Source organism: Acartia tonsa, chromosome 12 (genome assembly GCF_053477335.1).
Source record: "Acartia tonsa isolate MP-2025a chromosome 12, ASM5347733v1, whole genome shotgun sequence".
Taxonomy (NCBI): domain Eukaryota; kingdom Metazoa; phylum Arthropoda; class Copepoda; order Calanoida; family Acartiidae; genus Acartia; species Acartia tonsa.
In genome coordinates, this window is record NC_137271.1 from 8977664 (window position 1) to 8996609 (window position 18946).

The 18946-nt window shown below is 29.2% G+C and overlaps 2 protein-coding genes across 2 annotated transcripts in view; both read right to left on the reverse strand.

Annotated features, from left to right (window-relative positions):
- LOC145334487 (transient receptor potential cation channel subfamily A member 1 homolog) overlaps positions 1 to 8553 on the reverse strand; it is a 31575-nt gene extending 23022 nt beyond the window's left edge. The window contains exons 1-19 of the mRNA XM_080179951.1: positions 8452 to 8553; positions 8287 to 8351; positions 7204 to 7256; positions 6584 to 6704; positions 6421 to 6500; positions 6227 to 6286; positions 6029 to 6118; positions 4656 to 4716; positions 4409 to 4458; positions 4193 to 4285; positions 4051 to 4093; positions 3896 to 3961; positions 3709 to 3800; positions 3539 to 3638; positions 3294 to 3434; positions 3133 to 3200; positions 1916 to 2054; positions 1551 to 1658; positions 984 to 1130 (exon numbers count right to left, since the gene is read on the reverse strand). Of these exons, the coding sequence (XP_080036077.1) occupies positions 984 to 1130; positions 1551 to 1658; positions 1916 to 2054; positions 3133 to 3200; positions 3294 to 3434; positions 3539 to 3638; positions 3709 to 3800; positions 3896 to 3961; positions 4051 to 4093; positions 4193 to 4285; positions 4409 to 4458; positions 4656 to 4716; positions 6029 to 6118; positions 6227 to 6286; positions 6421 to 6500; positions 6584 to 6616 (1371 nt within the window). The 5' untranslated portion in view covers positions 6617 to 6704; positions 7204 to 7256; positions 8287 to 8351; positions 8452 to 8553. The remainder of the gene's footprint in view (positions 1 to 983; positions 1131 to 1550; positions 1659 to 1915; positions 2055 to 3132; positions 3201 to 3293; positions 3435 to 3538; positions 3639 to 3708; positions 3801 to 3895; positions 3962 to 4050; positions 4094 to 4192; positions 4286 to 4408; positions 4459 to 4655; positions 4717 to 6028; positions 6119 to 6226; positions 6287 to 6420; positions 6501 to 6583; positions 6705 to 7203; positions 7257 to 8286; positions 8352 to 8451) is intronic.
- A 74-nt stretch (positions 8554 to 8627) lies between these two features.
- LOC145334165 (uncharacterized) lies at positions 8628 to 10678 on the reverse strand. The gene is made up of 5 exons (XM_080179522.1): positions 10580 to 10678; positions 9997 to 10033; positions 8911 to 8985; positions 8771 to 8839; positions 8628 to 8709 (listed from the first exon to the last, which is right to left on the reverse strand). Exons 1-5 carry the CDS (start codon positions 10675 to 10677, stop codon positions 8665 to 8667), a joined length of 324 nt encoding a protein of 107 aa, XP_080035648.1. The 5' UTR covers position 10678; the 3' UTR covers positions 8628 to 8664.
- Positions 10679 to 18946: the final 8268 nt, after the last annotated feature.

Below are 18946 nucleotides of genomic sequence, written 5' to 3' on the forward strand. Positions count from 1 at the left end.
TAAGAATGTTACCCCCAAATAAAAGAAAAAGACCTTTTGCTCTGTATAAATTGTCCCAAGCAACAGTAAAAATTAATTTTTAAATTCCCTCCAAAAAAGTTAATCTGGGGTTTAATTCAAATTTAGGTTCTGCAGTCTGATTCTACTGGTGTCCTAGCATATTTTTGATATACCTTTTAAAAAAAGGTTAAAAACATTTTAAGTGGTTGCACTCTATAAGGAAGTCATTTAAATTTCCTTGGTTGGTTTAGGCTATTTTCCTGACCTCAACCGCTTTTTCCTTAAATTTAGAAGCAAAACAACGCTGTGATAAAAAGATAATTGTAATTGTAGAAAAATAGCTCTTTTTTCATTTATAAAATTAATTAAAAATTGATAATGTAGTATGTATCATTGAATTAATATACAAATTTTAAAGTTTCAAAATTGAACAATCACTAATTTTAAGTGTTTTAAAAATGTAGTAGTTACTTGAGACTTTAAGTTAATTCAATTAATTTTGTTAGATGAAAATAATAGACCTATACTAATCTAGACCAGAGTAAATATACATGAAGCAAAACACTCTAAACACTATGAAATTTTTTCTAAAAAATATTAACATCATTGAAATAAAGATACAAATGGACTTATGCTTGAGATATATTTTTCAAAAAGTATTGAAAAATGGTTGAGGTATTTTATTCTTAATTTTAACTTTAAAGTGTATTTAACTGGTACAAGAGAGTCCACATAATAATCCTTAATAAACAGAACTCCCTTTACACAAGGGCAAATTTCTAAATTCTTTACAAATAAGTATTTTGTTCATCGTTAGTGAAAATCTGTGACTCAAGTAAAACTTTTTCTGTTTCAGAGTTGTTGTTTTGGTACAACTCTGTATTACAAAACTTTACTTTACAGTTCTAATAATAAGTTTATAGAAATCAAACTGTATTACAAATGAGTAGAAGAATTGAATTTATGATATGATAATTTAGTACCTGGTCTTTTATTTTTTTAAAATCAGCTCTTTCTTGAAACTCCTGAATATTATTTACAGCAAGACCAATTGCAAGGTTCATCATGATAACACAAGCAAGTATGAGAATAAGTAAATAGAGCACTACAGTTGTTGCAGGAAAAGTGATCTGTAAAAGTTATATTAGTAAATGAAATACCCTATTATAAAGTATTAAGCCTTGACTAAATAAGTTGTCTTGATGGAAGCTTTATGTATGTATCTTGGGAAAAAAAATATCTTAAAGGAAGCCTGCAGGAAATACATCACTCTAACTGCTGAAAGACTACCAAAAGTAGACCCAATACCCTAATTTTAAAGCCTTCAGCTCCAATAACAATTAAGTTATAGGCATCTTTAAAAGACTGTTGTCTCTAGGAAAATAAAAGATTGGGCTCCTAAGAATTTTTTTTTCTTTTTATAAACAATGAAACATAATTTTATTAAAAATAATAGTATTTCTTTCTGTTCAATTCAGAACTTGTTTTTAACTTGTGAGAATTAATTGAATTTGGAGTCATAATAGAGAAGAAAAAAACACAATACTCACTGGATTCTCCATTCGATCATCAGGAAAGAAAATGTTTCCATAATCAAGTTCACCAGTTGACATTGTCAATAGTTTAAGTAATGTCCAAGCCAAAGTCTTAAATGCATCCTATACAAATTGCATAATAAAATGAATAAAATTTTGGACACTGAGACATTTTTTTTATGCTGAGAGATTCCAACGCTGCATAGCTAGGTATCATAGAGACTTGAACTAAAAAATGAAACATGGAAAGTGTCACTAGAGGCCTCTAGGGGCGTAGCCGCTATTATCTATATAAATTAAGAGATTAATTTATTTCCTTAAATTCAGAATGAGATTTTATAATAGAAATGAATCAAGCAAAAGCAGGGCAAATGGTTCACCTGTTGAAATAGAATGATGTTTACGCCAATGGCCAATGACCAAAAAATCAGGAGAAACATTGGTGCAATTTTAAGAAGAGGTTTTGTTACTTCCCAGATCATTACAGAATAGGAACCAATTTCAATGAACGGAAACCATCTGATATAACATTAATGAATTCTTATTTTTTTGCAATAAAGGATTTATTCTTCAGATCAATAAAGTTTAATATATTATATAACACTGCCTCATTACTAAAAATGTTAAAGAATGTTCTTACAGCTACTATGTCAGGTGTTCATCATAAATAGTTAGAGTAGGGGAACTCCTTGGCCCAAAACAGGCAAAAGTCATTACCATGCACAGTTAGGCCTTCTCAGACAAAGGTCTCAAAATCAAAGGGTTGTTTGTCTGTTGGATGTTACTAAACCTAATATCCTTGTGTGTTAGAGCATGGCATCACAAGAGTGTGATGCTCTGGGTACTCTACATTATATCTTAAAAATAGTGAGAGAATTCTGCCTTGGTAAGGTAAGGTAAGGTATAGGCATCTTAAAATTACATTTTTAGGAGTTTTTCCAGAATTGATATAAAAAATTGCAATATTTGATTTGACTAGCAAGAAGCAAAATTATAAGCTTTGGGCTCAAAGTTTGAATACCAGTAATTGAATACATTTACAAAACACCCCTTTTCTAAGTCAAAATCTATCAAAATAATTAGGTTAAACTTCTGTGAACAATGATATTTACTGTAGTGTGAGAATTCCACTTTTTATTATTTACAGCCAATCAAAAGGCTGGATCTAACAACTAATTTAAAGCTGTGCATCTGTAGATACATGTATTAGTTTTCTTTTTTTCTGCCAGGATTTTATGTTTACAAACAGAAGTTAATCTGAATTTAATTGAGATCAGACTATGAAAAGATGTTTTTAAAAATTTAATAAGTTACTGACATTATAACTTTGTAGCCAAACTAAGCTAGTATTTTTGCTTCAAGTTGTTGTAATTTAATACTGTAATTTCTGATATGAGGACTAGAAAAATTTCCAAGATTTCCAACTATTGAAAATGTCATTTTAAGATGCCTATAACTATTTGTTATTGGAGCTTGAGGCCTCAAATTTAGGGTAGTGGTTCTACTAAAGAAAATCTTTCATCAATTAGAGAGGTGTATTTCCTCCAGGCTTCCTTTAATGTCATTTTTTTAACTTAAAATGTTATAAATATCTTACTTTAAATATTTTATTAAATTGATCCATGATGCAGTTAGTAGTAAGGACCATACTGGCCATTTCCAACACTTAAAGATAGAACTTTTAAATTCATGCTATTTAGTCATTAAGATTTTTTTAAAAAATTCATAGTACTTAATTTTAAATCTAGAAAAATATACCTCTGATGTTGTACATAAGGATGTTTTAGAAATATCTTCAAAATCAAAAGGTTTTACATTTAAAGTTATTACAATTGCAAGCACATATAAAACAATAGCACCAATTTTCTCAATGTGTTTAAGATATCTACATATTCCAATCTAAAAAAAGCAATTATTTTCTAATTATACTATTAAAAAAATTCAATATCTAAATAAAAGGTTTATAAATATATGCTATTTTATTGTAATGATCATTAACTTACTTTTTTTATATAATAAAATGCTTCATGTGTGTCTATGGCTAAACAGAAGGCACTTGATAATATCACAAACAGGATTTCAATTTGTATTCTTTCAAATGTTCTACAATAATATTACTTTTAATGTTGTAAAATAAAAAATCTTTGCTTACTTTAAATGTCAAATGACTTACATGAACTGCACATTATCTTCAGACCAATTGTCAAAGAGTTGGTGGATATAAGATGAATCAATGTCATTAAGTTGGTTAATGTCAGTAACATCCTTCATAATTTATAATTTATTTACTATCAAACATGGATAATGTAATTTTAAATACTTTATTAATCAAACAAAAAATACTAAATATTTTCTAATACCTTTCTATTTAGATGTTTTAAGCCATAATTAGTCACAGAAGACAAAAAAAGGATGTATCCAATGCTCTATACAAAAAAAATTTACAGTGATTATAGTTTTCAATTAACATTTTTTAATTACAAATGTGTGATTTAATAAGTATTCATGATCTCACCTTTATATACCAATAATACCAATATGAATTTTCCCACTTAGATCTAAACATTTCATTTTAAAAGCTTTTATTGCTAATGCTTTGTGCTAATTAGATATTTAAGAGAGGTATAGAAGAAATATTTTATAGTCTTTAAATTTACCTAATAAGTGCAGTTATCACAGGATGTGCTAAAAGTTTCATACGTTTGTGCTTTACCATTACCATAAGGGGATGGTTATCTCCATTAAAATCTCTAAATCAGAAATAGATTGTAAGATTTGCTAACACTTTAAAAATTATTGTAGAGTTGTCAATATAAAACATTACTGAAAGTCAGGAGTTGTACTTTCCTTATAGAATAACTAATTATAAATACCTATTGTTTTCTTCTGGCTTTCCTTTGTGATATTCCTCTTCCTTTTCATCCTATATTACAACATTTATCAAACATAATTGATAATTATAATTTAATATCAAAGTAGTTAGTTTTATTTCTATTTTTTTGTCTTTTCAATATAGTATTTTTTTGCCAAAAAAATATATCATATTAAGTTTCAATATTTATTTAATTATAATTTATTTTATTTAATTATATTTATATAAAACTATTTTTAGAAATTTACCCATACAAAAGCGCTGGAATCCTCTATACATTCAACATTATATTTATCATCTTTTAAAGAACTAGATAAAACAAGGATGACAACATTCATAAAAGCGAAGCACTGAAATGGTAAGACAAACGAACATTAACACGTGCATAGTGTCAGATTTTATTAATAATCAGAATATAAATGTATAAGAGTCGAAGGAAAATTGTAAGTAAGTTTGTTGAAAAACTGCTTGATACAGGATAATGTTTATTGACATAGTTACATTTTAGGACTTGATTATAGAGTTGCTTTGCTTATAACATTATACTTTGTTGTCCCAGGAATCAATATTCCAAAAATCAGATCAATCGAATAATTAGATCACATAAAAATTTGTTGTTAAAAAAGTAAAAAAAATCAACATGTTTAAAATGGTAATGATTATAGAGTTGCTACGATTTCTACATTTTACCTAACTACTACAGGAATGAACATGCAAAGTATGAAATCGATAGGACAATTCTAACATGCCTAAATTAACAAAAAAAAGCTATCTGTCACGGACGGACGGACGGACGGACGTACGGGCGGACCAACCCTAATTATAATAAAGCTTCACTTTTAAAATTTGCTTAACAATCAAATTAATATATTACACCAAAACATTTATAATAAATAAATATTTAGTTAAAACAGATATAATATACTGCTTTAAAAGATCTTACTTTTTATTTTTAGCAGCGAAGCTACTCTATTATTCGAAATGTCCATTTGTCTGTCAATCTGTTCGTCTGTATGTCAATCACAAAGTGGGGGAAACATGATTTTCTTGGCTCCTGTAAAAGATAGGAGGCTGTAATTTTCAGGGATTAAACATGTTAACATTGTTCCTATTTTTATTAATTTTATTAAGATTTGTTAATTAATTGGGGTGCTAGATCGTTTCCTACATTTGTTAAGTTTTCATGATTTCTGAACTCCTATTCAAGTTACATGGCTGAAATATTCAGGGATTGAAAACCTTAATATTCTGCATACTTTTATTAAGTTTTGTTGAAATTTGCTTAATAATTGGGGTGCTAATTTGATTACTAGATTTTTAAGTTTTAATGATTTTCTTTACTCCTTTTAATTTTTTATGATTTAATCAAGTTCATTTTTTCAGAATATCCATCCATAATTTTAGAGCTTCGCTACTTATGGATGTTGTCATCCTTGTTATCTTTCTTTTTTTAATCATGCAAAGGAAATTTTTTTTTAAATGTTGACAAAACTCTCTATTGGAAGTAAGATTATTTCCTGACCCTATATTAAAATATGAGCAGATATATTCAATAAAATCATGGAAAGATGGAGATAAAATTAGCAAACTATAATGTATTGATGATATTAAAACATACAACCTTTCAATATCTTCAAGAACTTTTAATGCAAGGTTTGGACAGTTCTTGATAAGTTCTCGAAATGGAGTTGTAGGATTTTCCTTGTCACCTCTTAGTTTTCATCAAGTTTTAATTATTGAATATAATAATCACATATTTTTACTTTCTTTACAAATTATGAAATAATAAATTTTGATCATTTTGGTCATTTATTTGTACCTTACATTCATTAAGGCCTCTTTTCCTTCTGGATCGTCAAGAATGATCTCAATAACTTTTCTGAATAAATATGTATGGATTATAATTTGAATAAAGGCAAGTATTTTACTGTTTGTGTATTTTTAATAAAATTTACATTTTTAGATTATCAAATTTTCAGTTAAATATGTTTGAAATGGTCAATTCACACTTACGTAGCTTTTACATCAATAGCCTTAAAGAGAGCAACACCATTGCTTATTGAAACACCATTTTCTATCAGCAGTTTTACTAGCTGAAATAGATTTATTATCTTAATTTTAAAAAAAGTCTAAATAGTGTAAAACAACCTTTGAATTTAACTACAAGACATTTTACCTCTGCATTATCGTTCACAGCTGCACTCTCCATAAGTTTTTCAATGTTTGCCTTTCTAGAATCAAAGAAATCTTTTGCTCTTCCTTCTTTCTTCAATTTGTTTACCAAAGTTTTAAATGTTCTGAAAAATATATATAAAATTAGTAATTTATAAATAAGGGGATACTTTTGTTAATCTGCAAAGGAATTAATGGTAAAAAAAAAGATATTTTAGATATCAAATTCATTCTTGGCAGAAATAAATCTATTCTAAGGATATATTTCCTATTTATAGCAAAACAGACGGTTTTCCTCCATCTTTATTTCCATTGAATCTTGACTACAGTGTAGTTAGCCTAATGTTTTTATTATTCTTGAAAATATACATATTTTTTATTTAAATGTAAGATATGTTCCTTTTAATTAAAATTGTTTGTTTTTTTTTAAATATTTTATTCTGTATGATTTCTTCCAAAAGATGAATAAATCATTTAAACAAAAAAAACTTTGAAGCTCATAATGTGGATGGTTAAAAAAATCTTTTTGTAAGTTATTGATGAAGGGTGATTTTAAACCATCCTTACAGATTCTATTGATGTATACAGAAGTGTGAAATGTAAGTTTAAAAAAAATAATCTAACCTTGGGTTTGAATAGTTGAAAGGTGAATTTTCATCTTTATCTTCTGCTCTTAACTTAATTAAAAATGGATATTTTGAAAGGGGTTCCCTTCTAATAGAAAAAGAAATATGAGGTTGAAAACCTTTCCCATTTTGTATCTACTGCAGTTCATGGTAAAATATTGCTGGTGAGCAATATTTCCAAAAATCTATGAATTTTTAGGGCTGCTAGCGGCCAAACGGCTGCACGTAGATAATGCCCGCACACTGTTTTAAGCGGCATAAGAAGGCCTTAAATCTGGAATAGCCATAAATCAATAAAGCATAATTATCTCGCAGTGCAGAGAAATGCGCGAAAAAGACCTATTTTACGTGTTGTTTCTTCAGTGAAGCTTTCCCTGTGCATCATTGGATCTTGGCTATTCCAGATTATTTTTAAGGCCTCCTTATGCCGCTTAAAATCAGATCAATCGAATTATTATATTACATAAAAATTTGCTGTTAAAAGAGTTAAAAATTAACATGTTTTTAAATGGAAGTACAGATATTTTAATAATGATTATAGAGTTGCTACGCTTTCTATATCATACCTAACTACTACAGGAATCACCATGTAAAGTTTTAATTGATAGGACAATTGTAACATGCTAAAATTAATGAAAAGAGCTAACCGTTACAACTGACGGACGGACGGACCGACCAACCCTAATTAAAGAAAAGCTTCACTTTTAATGAGTTATATTTACTATAGATGTTAATGTAACCATATACTATATAACCAAGGAAAGCACAAAAAAGATTTAACAAAGTAAGTAACATAAATGAACATTGAACATATCTACAGGAACATATAGACTATATGCTAAACAATTTCAGTAACTTTAGCAATAAAGCTATCTGCTTTTTTAATCATGTAAGGAAACAACCCTAAAAACAACAGAAATTGAATTCTATTGTAATTAGCCTAAACATTTTTTTAAAAATCTAACTATAAATATCTCAGATACATTAAAGGCATGTAAAATATCATAGTAAAGCTTCTTGTCAACCTTGTTTTCTCTTCAAATTTGTTAAATGATAAATGTACTTATAAAATATTTCTTACCTGTTTAAGATAATCCTTTGTATCAAGAAGTATTTCAATGCATCTCAAATTTGATTTTTCAACAGCTAAAAAAATATATACTTTACATACCAACATGCATGTATTACTTTTTTCAAATTGCCCAAATAATTTCTTTATTTTTTATAATTGACACAATTGTATAACCTAGATGAATTGGTAATTTTTCTTCTTTTAAATCCTTTTCAAACCTAAGATCCTCAGAGACGTTGAGAAGCTTTTCTAGTAATTCATAATGACCTTTCCTAAAATTTTAAAATAATTAATAGATTTTTTTCCAACACACATTGAATGAAATTTTATAAAGCATATGAGAAATTATATTCATTTTGTATTTATTTTATTGCATATTAATAATTGTTACTCTGCTGCAAGGTGTGCTGCTGTTTTGCCATTTTCATCTCCCTAAATTGTAAAAACTGTCTAAATTGTTCCAATTAAATGTATTACATATTTAAAAACTCACCTTTTTCATATAGTTTTTAAAGTCATTATCACATTTTTCTATAAGCTTCGTCAAAAATGTTAGCCAGCCCTTTAAAAAATATTGGATAATAAAGATTAATTTTAGTAATATATAAATCAAACCATTAATAATATTTTAACCTTTTTAGCTGCATAATGGAAAAGTAGTTTGCCAAAAACTTTACTCATACGATCAATACCAAATTTCTCTAAGGCCTAAAATTATATTCTTTACTATTACTTAAAGGGAGTGTGAACGTAAAAATTTCTCATCTGATTATTAAATCTTAACATTTACTAAGCACATTTCACTACACTGATCAACCAAAAATGTCCTATTCACAAAAATATCCAGAAATAATGCCTTGATTTTATGGTATTTTGAGAGGGAAAAAGGAAAAAACAGGGAAAATCTGAACGTTTTTGTTTCTTATAATGTTTGTAGGGATATTTAACTTGTCATATATAGTTGAAACAATTTACTTACTGTTAAGGATTTATTTTATGCTATAAAATTGCCAATTCGTTTTTTTATAACGTAGTAATTAGGTAATAAAGACATATTTAAAATTCGTATTATTGACAAAAAAAATACCTCACTGTCTACAAAGGGTTGAATCTCATAGGTTATATAAAATAATAATATCCTTTTTTATTGTGTTGAACAATAAATAACCCACTTTGGAGAATTAGTTTACACTTTTATCAGACTGTTTATAAAGAAATATTGCGTCTTTATTATTTACAAATTTATAATTAAAGGTGGGCGAGAGATGGGCCATTTAAAGTTAATTGGATACTAATAAAAAACCTGTTTCTGGCTTTGTTATTGTATTTGGTTTTCAATAAAAAAATATTGCTTATTTTATCAATTTCTAAGTAACTATACATTGGATTAAAGCAAGGATTATGTTAAAAGTCAGCTTAACTGTTAGGAAAAATCTAGAACTATGTGAAAAAGTTTAATTTTAGCTATAATGGGAGAAAAAAGCAATTTAATGCACATTTTATATAATACGGAAAATTTCTTCCTTTCCTCGTACCTTATAAAAATCGTCGGAAAAAGCCGTTTGTTAAGCAAACAAAAGCGCGTTTTGCTCTATCTGTGAGATATTATGAATGAGATAATGTTAAGTTTTGATATTAAGATGAGAAAAATTTACGTTCACAGTCCCTTTAATTCCATATTTATATATTTAAAATTGATCATTTCAAAATTATATATACCTTTAAAAAAATATCTTCCTGGTCAAATTCAACAAACCTAAAGATAATGTTTAGTTATTTTAAACTAGCAACTACGTCCCTAAAGGCCTCTATGGGCCCTTCAGTTATGAGGGGGGGGGGGGGAGTGAAGAGGGAGAATCAACCTAATCCCTACTTTCAAAACAGATATAACCATTCCTGGCACTTATAAGAACTTACATTGTAAAGGAGAACCATATCATTTCAGCAATTAGTGAGATTCTTTAATAAATGGGCATGGTTTGTTTTAAAATGATCCTAGACCAATGGGAATAACATAAGTCAACAAGACTTCCTAAACTTAAGGTCAAAAATCCACTTTAGTAAGCTTATTAGTAGTGTTTCCTTTTTTCTCTATATAATAAAAATGATTATAAAAATATGTTTTAGTATTTTCTAACCACTTTTTTCGTCTTTAAATTTTTTTTAAACATTGTGTATTTGAAAGTGTATCTCTGCCTTTCATGCCCCAAATATCAAGGATGCTTATATTGTACACCTTTTCCTCAGAGTAGTGTAAATAGCATATTTTTGTTTAAATGTATTTAACTTAACATATAAGTACCTTTCAGTCATCATCTTGAACATTTTTATATTGTGATTTCTAATAGCAATGTCAATTGCTAGTTCTTCATCTTTGTTCTTATGGCCTTCATTTAACATTAACATACTCAAAATTAATGAGCAGTAAACAAAGAACTTATGAAATTATGTAATCTTAACTTTTAAGGCTTAGAATACTAAGTGATAATTAAATCTTTACCTATATATGAAGCTGGAATATTCACTGAAAAGTTTATTTAAATGTATTAATTTATTGAAGCAGGAACTGATAAAAGATGTTACACATTGAAATTAGAATACTTCTTACCTGAATCTGATATAATTTCTTGATATACATCAGTACTTTTCCTTTCTAAAAATAATGCATTGAAAGAAAATAGATGTTTTGTTTTCAAAAATATATCTAAACCAATCATACAGGTATATATCTTGCCAATTAGAGAATTTAAAAGACATAAAACATAAACATAAAAAACATTTATTCAGTGACAGATTACGCCCCGTCTTACGAAGCAGTACATACAATAGTACACCAAGCTACTGCTTAGTACCAGGTGTACTTTACAATTTTTCATAATATTTATAAATTTAAATTGCATGACTAACACTAGATGTTATGTGTGGCACTGATTAGGCTTCCCTAAAAGTAGGAATATGCGTATCCGAGATATCTATAATACAAAGTAGAATGATGTCTTTGTTAGTTTTAAGCTATTTTCTTGGGGAGTGGGACACCCCTAACCCCCAAAAAACAAAAAATCCTCCAACCACTTTTTTTATAGGTAGGCTCTAGGGCTAGGCATCAGCCTGTAGCAGAGCCTATTATATAAATAAATCTGTACTAGGCATCAGCTTGTAGACGAGCCATATTTTTTAAAACAAAAGGGGGAGGCGGATGTGCCACTTTTTGAAACCAAAACTAAAAGTCAACAAAGGAACTCAACTAAAAAAAGAGTTACAGGTCTGAGATTTTGCATGGCAGTTGCTTTATAGAGGTACAAAATGGAACTGTAAAGAAATGGCGGCGCAACCGCCGAAAACCGCCGTTTCCCGCCGATTTTTTTTTTGCGCCGCCGTTTCTTCACTGTTCCATATTGTAACCCTATAAAGCAACTGCCATGCAAAATCTCAGACCTGTAACTCTTTCCTTTGACTTTTAGTTTTGGTTTCAAAAAGTGGCACATCCGCCTCCCCCCTTTGTACTAGGCATCAGCCTGTAGCAGAGCCTATTTTTTTAAAAAAAAATTCTATTTAGGAGGGTTGACTTCCCCTTACCTCATAGTGAGAAGTTCATAGAGGCTAGGGGCAAATCCGCTAGTGATATATAAGTAATAGAATTAATATTTAGTTGATTTATTTGATTTACTCTTAAATCTAGCAAGTAAACTGTTTTATTTCTCTTAGGTGTAAACCATTCTACCCTTACTTATCAGTTTAAATTCTTATAAAAAATATTTACCTGCAGCTAAATGTAGAGTTGTATTATTATTAATATCTCTAAGTTTGAAAATCAAATCATGATTGTTCAAACTTTTTACTAACTTGATAACCTTGAAAGATATTTTAGGTTAAATTATTTTTTATATTAAAGGAAGCCTGCAAGAAATACCCCGCTCTAACTGCTGAAAGACTGCCACAAGTAGACCCAACACCCAAAATTTGAAGCCTCCAGCTTCAATAACAAAAAAGTTATAGACATTTTAAAATGACATTTTATAGTACATGGAAATTTTGAAAGAATCCCAATGCTTCTATGAAAATTTTTAAAATTAAAATGCAAAGCCTAGAAGCAAAATTAAAAGCTCATCTTTGTCATAATTTTAGGTTGCCTGTAACTGATTCGATTTTTACAATAAAAACACCCCTCTTTCTAGTCGAAATCTCTCAAAAAAATTAAGTTTCTTTGTACGTTGCATAAAATATAGAGAGGTTTTTACTAAAGCCCGAAATCCCAACTTTTAAGGACTCTATTTTTAGCTATTTTGTTCCTTGATAAATTTTCCTCTAAAAATACTTTGATTAATTGTCATGAATCTTTGCACATCTGGTCTAAAACATCTAAATAAATTTAAGATAATTTTCTAATTAAAGAAATTTTTTCTCCAAAATATTTATTTAGAAGATAAAAAGCTAAAATAAATATCTAATTCGGGGGATGAAAGTAGTTGGCAGAAATTGACCCAACTTACCAGTAGAGAAATCGTGCGGACAAGTTCCTCAACAAAAATGTAAACATTAATCAGCTGTTACTTTCTTTAATATTTAGTTTAAGAATTGTCGGGTATCTATTGGCAGGAATCTAAAGGGATAAGACAATGGCCGATAAATTAATGTACATCCCCAATGATAATGCACAAAATTGCCCCTTCTGTAGAATATAATTAGTGGTTGAAACGTTTGGACAAAGTGGTTTAGCAAAAGAACAAAAAACGTTATAATAAAACAATGGAGACTAGTGTAAAAAATAGTTTATTGTTCCCTCCCTCCCTCCCTAGGTATTAGGGGTGTTTTGTAATTAAGAATTAGGAATGTGTTAACCCCCAACGACAGCTAAAACACGTATAGGTTCAGTGATTTATTAGAATTAATTTTGTTTTTGGTACATTAATTTGTATTGTCTTCTTATTAATTGTTTTGTAAGCGAAGCAAATCTATAATTCGAAAAAAATTGTAAATAATACCTGTACTATCAATCATTCAGTGCACTGCACATAGTTAACATAGTATTTTGACCTAAGGGTTATAGATATACACTTCTTAATTGCGAAGCGTTGCCCCAAAAAATCATGAAAAATCCATTGAAACTAATTAACATTTTTAAAATCCATTCGGTTGTTAGTTGGTTACAACAAAAATGTTTTTTTTTATGCTTTGCTACTTATTGTGTTATTCTCGAGGGTTGTATAATGAAATATGTACCCAAGATATTTAATATTCAAAAGTTTAAAAAGTCTATAATTACTTTAATTTTAAGTTATTACGATAAAACATAAACAAATAAATTGTATTTATCAAAGACCCAACCTCCTACCCCCCTCACCCCCCCCCCCCCCCCCCAACAGAGAGAAAACTCTGTATTCATTTACATAATATTTATTTGTATCTTAATTAATTTCAACTATTTTTTTTTTCAGATAAAATGACTGGCATATACAGTAACACAGTCATCCGTCAGTAAGCACAACATTATCTATAATACAATTATATATAAGGTAATTGAAAACAAAAAGATGTTGTATAGTCCCTTTCGTAACATAGCACCTTATGGGACAATTTTCTTCATATTTTTCACAGTAGCTTTTTTCCTATTTCTAGCCCCTGCGAGGGGCACTAACCCTGCAGGGCCAATTACCTAACCCTGTGGGGCAATCACATAACCAATATAACCTAACATAACCTAAAATAATCTATAAAAAGCCTTTTTAAAAATACGACGAATCGCCCCTTATGGGGCGATGTTATGAAAGAGACTATTCCCAAAAGATTTTTTTATTATTTCATTTTTTTTTTGGGGGGGGGGGGGGGTGGATTGGAAGGTATTGTCTCTTATGTAGTTTCCACATTTTTATTGCACAACCTGGAAGTCCTAACAGTGCACAGGAATGAGTACTACTTTTTGGAGTCATTACATTCCTTCTCCTCTATATTAATTTAGCAGATTTCAACTTTCAATCAATGATTTTAGAAGTAGGGCTTATTTTCAATAAATGTTTTAATTGAAAAGTAATCAAATTTAGGCCTTTCCTTACTCTTAGGTAATACTCTTGCTTTTACTATTAGGATAGGTCAGGAAAAACGAAATGTTAATCTGACAAACAATTCTAAGTAAAAATTTCCTCACAACCCCCTTCCATTTTTGCTCCTCCTCTTACTCACTTCCCTCCAGGTACATCCAAAAACAAGTTTTACCCCAACTCTAACCAACAAAATATTTAATTTTCAACTATTTCAAATGGAATTAATTGGCTGAATAGCAACTCCTGGGATTGGTAGTCTGTCTATTTCTACCAGATAATTGATTATTTACACATTTCAAATAACCTTATCTCTTGCTCGTGTTTTTTTTCTAGCAATTTAGTGTAAGCGTGGCAACTCTAAATGGCTCTACTTCCGATAAGTTAAAATTATATTTGTCACTCTATATTTCTTAATCATTATTTGACTCTAATTCTTAATTAACGAAAATTTATTATTAATTTTATTTTCAGATAACATTTTGAACGCAACCCAGAAAACTTGTGGACAGAACTATAAACAACTTAGAGTACCTAATTTGAACATTTTGGAGTGATAAAGAATAATAAGTGATAGAATCTATTACAATGGATATTCCTGCAATACTATGATATTTTGCTCTCCTTCACACACAGAACAAGTTACAAAATGAATTTAATTAATCATAATAGATAAAAAAAGTGACAAGTCTGAAACAAAGGAACTTAACTAAAAAAAGTTAGGTACATCACTGATATTATTCATGGCAGTTGCTACAAAGAGGTATTATGTGGAACTGTGAGTAAACGGCATTGGAAACACTGCTCTGGCTGAAAACCGCTATTTTCTGCAGAATTATTTTTGCATTTTCTTGCAGAATTAAATAATTTTATATAATTTTTTCAACATTTGCATTTGACAATTTTTTTAATATGTTAAAATGACTTTTATAAAAAAAAGTTTTTTTTTGATGAGTCCAAATTGATAGATTTGGCGATAAATGGTAAAAAAATTTTGCGAAAAACTGCGGTTTTTGTTTTTATAACCATCAGAACCAATCTGATGTCCCTCCCCTAAATTCAAGTTAATTTTATACCTACATCAATTGATTCATTATGTCTAGAGTTTTATTGTAAATTAATCCTTTACTATGGGTGTTTTTTATTATTATGTGATTTCAATTTCAAACTTTGTATGCTGATTCCTATGAAATTAGTTAGGAAGCGTAGCAACTCTATAATCACCACATTTAAAATGTGGTGATTTTTTACTTATTTTTACATCAAATGTGGGTGGGTGGATGTACTACTTTTTGATACCAAAAGTAAAACTCGCATGATTTCAGCCTATACAAGAGTTACAGCTCCACAAAAAGCAACTGCTGTGCCGAATTTTATAGCTGTAACTCTTTTATGGGCTGAGATCATGTGCATTTTACTTTTGGTCTCAAAAAGTGGCACAACCGCCCCCCTCCCTTCTGTATGTTGTAATTATCCTATTCTTTTGATTTTGAGTTACGGATTCCTATTACCACAAAGTACGATTTATAAGCGAAACATCTCTATAATCAATTCCTAAAACTAAATGTTTCAGGGCTTTGCTTTTATAGATGTTGTCCCTTTTGTTTTATTAAAGAAGAAAACTAGACTTTTTTATTATCACGCAAGAACAAACCTAAACTTTTTCTGATTTTTATGATGCCTAATTTTTGTTAGGTATTAAAATTGTATCGTTATATTTATATTTATAGAAATATATTATCTATTTTTTCCAATGTTTATTAAATGCTAATAATAAATGCCTACCAATATAAACTTAATTCTAAATATTTATTTTTTCTTTTGTCATCCTTATGTAAAGAAAAACAATGTCTGTCTGTGTGTTCATACACAGATTTTGCGAACTGCTGAATAAAATGCTTCTTCTTTGCGAAGCTTCTTATAAGTCAAGGAATAGTTATTTCCGCGGATATAGAATGTACAATCATAGGATTCAGATTTTTTAGCCCCGAGGTGACGAAGACACAGGCTAAAAAACTGGTTTTGATCTTATGATTGTACATTTTAATATTCGTAGAAAGCTTGATTTAATACGCTGCTAGACATAGTTTTTTTCGTATGGATGAGAAACGGTTCCTATCCACCGGATTCGAATGAATACGATAATAGTTATTTCTCGCATCGTATTATAAACGGCTTTCCGCGGATATAAAATGTACAATTATAAGATTAAAACTAGTTTTTTTAGCCCCGAGATGCCGAAGGCACGGGCTAAAAAAACTGGTATTAATCTTATGATTGTACAGTTCTATATTTGTAGAAAACTGGTTATAATACGGTGCTAGACATAGTTTTTTCGTATGGATGAGAACTGGTTCCTATCCACCGGATTCAAATAAATACGAGAAAGATTTATAACTACTTTTACGACCTCATTACCTAGATCGTAACTATTACGATGTAGATTTAAGGATTTATTTGTTTCGTCAATGATCAAAAGTTTTAAAATTTCTTAGACCAAGCCAATAATTCTATTAATTATTATCAACAAAATTCAACCTAACAAAGCTATTTATTCACTTTTCTACAAGTTTATCTGTATTTCTGTAAGTTAGCTGTATGAGAATCTAAACTATAATTCACTTGGTCTGTCCTATTCTTGGAAACATTAGAATCGTGCAAGAGTTGGGTGTCTTAACTGCCCTAAAATTGAGAGCTTTTCCTTCCAGTTCTTATCATTTCATCTACTTACAACCACCCTACTAGCAAAGAGTTTTGCACGTAACAAGACGAATTATATGCTTATCGTATAGGTATCTGTAGGAATTTCGGTGTAAAATGAATATCTACTACCTACCTATTTAATTTCCTATTTAATTTAATGGTCCATTAGTCCCGGAGGACTCACATTTAAGTAAGAGAAATGTGTTATTTTTTTTATTTTAAATAACCAATTGAATTTTATTGTGATGATTCTAAACCCTAATACATATCCTCTTAATACTTACTTTGTTTGTCTGTCTGTTGATAAACTCTTTTCCTACTATATGAGCTTGGCTACTTATGCATGATGGCATCCTTGTTTATTTATGATGTTTCATAGGCTCATAGCACAATAATCATTTCCTACTTTTAAAAAGCAGTCCAACTGCTATGGGTGTTTTATAGTTAATTATGCTTATCAAAAAAGGGGCCAGTGCATTTTTTTGTGCAATATCATCTAATTCTGTAAATTATGAAAGTACCTTAATTAAACTGTTTACAAAATTTCAATTTACCACCCCTTTTTCTATATTTACAATTTTTTGAAATGATATTCTTTTGTGTCAAAACTTTTTGAAACAACAGTTTTAACTCAACAAAACATTCGATGATATTTAATTAAAAATGCTCATTATTTCATAGTTTTTTTTTTCATATAAAACCATGGTAAAACTTAATTTCTTTAGTCGATAACACAATATTAAGCTTAAACCTAGCATATTAAAAAAACAAGGGTCAATGCTGGAAGGTGCTTAAAATCACTTGCTCTCGTTCATGCCTAGTCCCCTTTTAGCCTTCTAATGGGTGTGCAAAGAAAAGTGCAGACATTTTTAAAATTGAAATTGCGCGGCTTATGTTAATAGTAGAAAAATGTTACGCATATCGTTAGAACTGTTAGGAGGTCTTTTTTTAGGAAATATAAAAACGATTCCTCTGCTACGCATAGTTTAGGAGCTACGTGTTAAAATGACTTAAAACTTGAATTGCGAGTAAATTTTGGGACATTTTACCACCTAGCTCCTAGATTATTAGTACCACAAAAACCTTTCTTATATTTCCAAAAATACAGTTCATAGCGGTTCTAACAGTATGCATAATATTTTTCTACTACTAACACTAGCCACGCAATTTGAAATTATAAAATGTAGGCATCTCTTTTTGCTAAATATCTTCTCTAATTTTTTGTTATATTTTAAAATATACTTACAAGTCAAGTTTTACATCAGTTGGGACATTTTAACACCTAGCTTCGTAACTATATGTAGCAGAAGAATCGATCTAATCTTTTCAAAAAATAGACTTCCTATCGGTTCCAACGATATGCGTAACATTTTTCTACTATTAACACAAGCCGCGCAATTTCAATTTTAAAAATGTCCGCATTTTTTTTGCACACATTTTATATTTCATAGGAACCGAGTAAATCACGTTTCCCCCTATCCATGTCTAACAGACTGAAAGACATTTGGAATTATAGAGTAGCTTCACTACTGAAACATATCAATCATAAAAAAACTTAATACAATGTTACTGTAATTTGTAAAAAAAATTTATTCATTTCATGTAAACTTTAAACATAACTTGATTATAACTTACATTGCAAAAATATACATAACAGTAATGGGAATATATAGAACAAACATATATGGATGGGGGTGGTCACTGGTCACCAATGCCGCTTTGCCATAAATCATGTGAATGTAATATTTAAAAACTTCATTAAAATTAGTTTCATGAAATGCATTTGAACTTAATTTAGTGAACCGCATATTTTTTGCTAGTTAATCGGTTAAACTATTTTTATATGGCATATATTTGAAAGAATTTCAATTTTCTACCACGTAGTTTTGAAAATAATAAGACTTGAAAATCGTCTTTTTGTGATATATGAA

Excerpts from the sequence above, each read along its gene's own strand:
- LOC145334165 (XM_080179522.1), bottom strand. The coding sequence starts at position 10,677 with ATGTTAAATGAAGGCCATAAGAACAAAGATGAAGAACTAGCAATTGAC. Across the intron at positions 8,840-8,910 it reads TCCATTATGCAGCTAAAAAG|GGCTGGCTAACATTTTTGAC; the intron begins GTTAAAATATTA and ends TATTTTTTAAAG. Across the intron at positions 8,710-8,770 it reads TTAAAAACTATATGAAAAAG|GGAGATGAAAATGGCAAAAC; the intron begins GTGAGTTTTTAA and ends TTTACAATTTAG.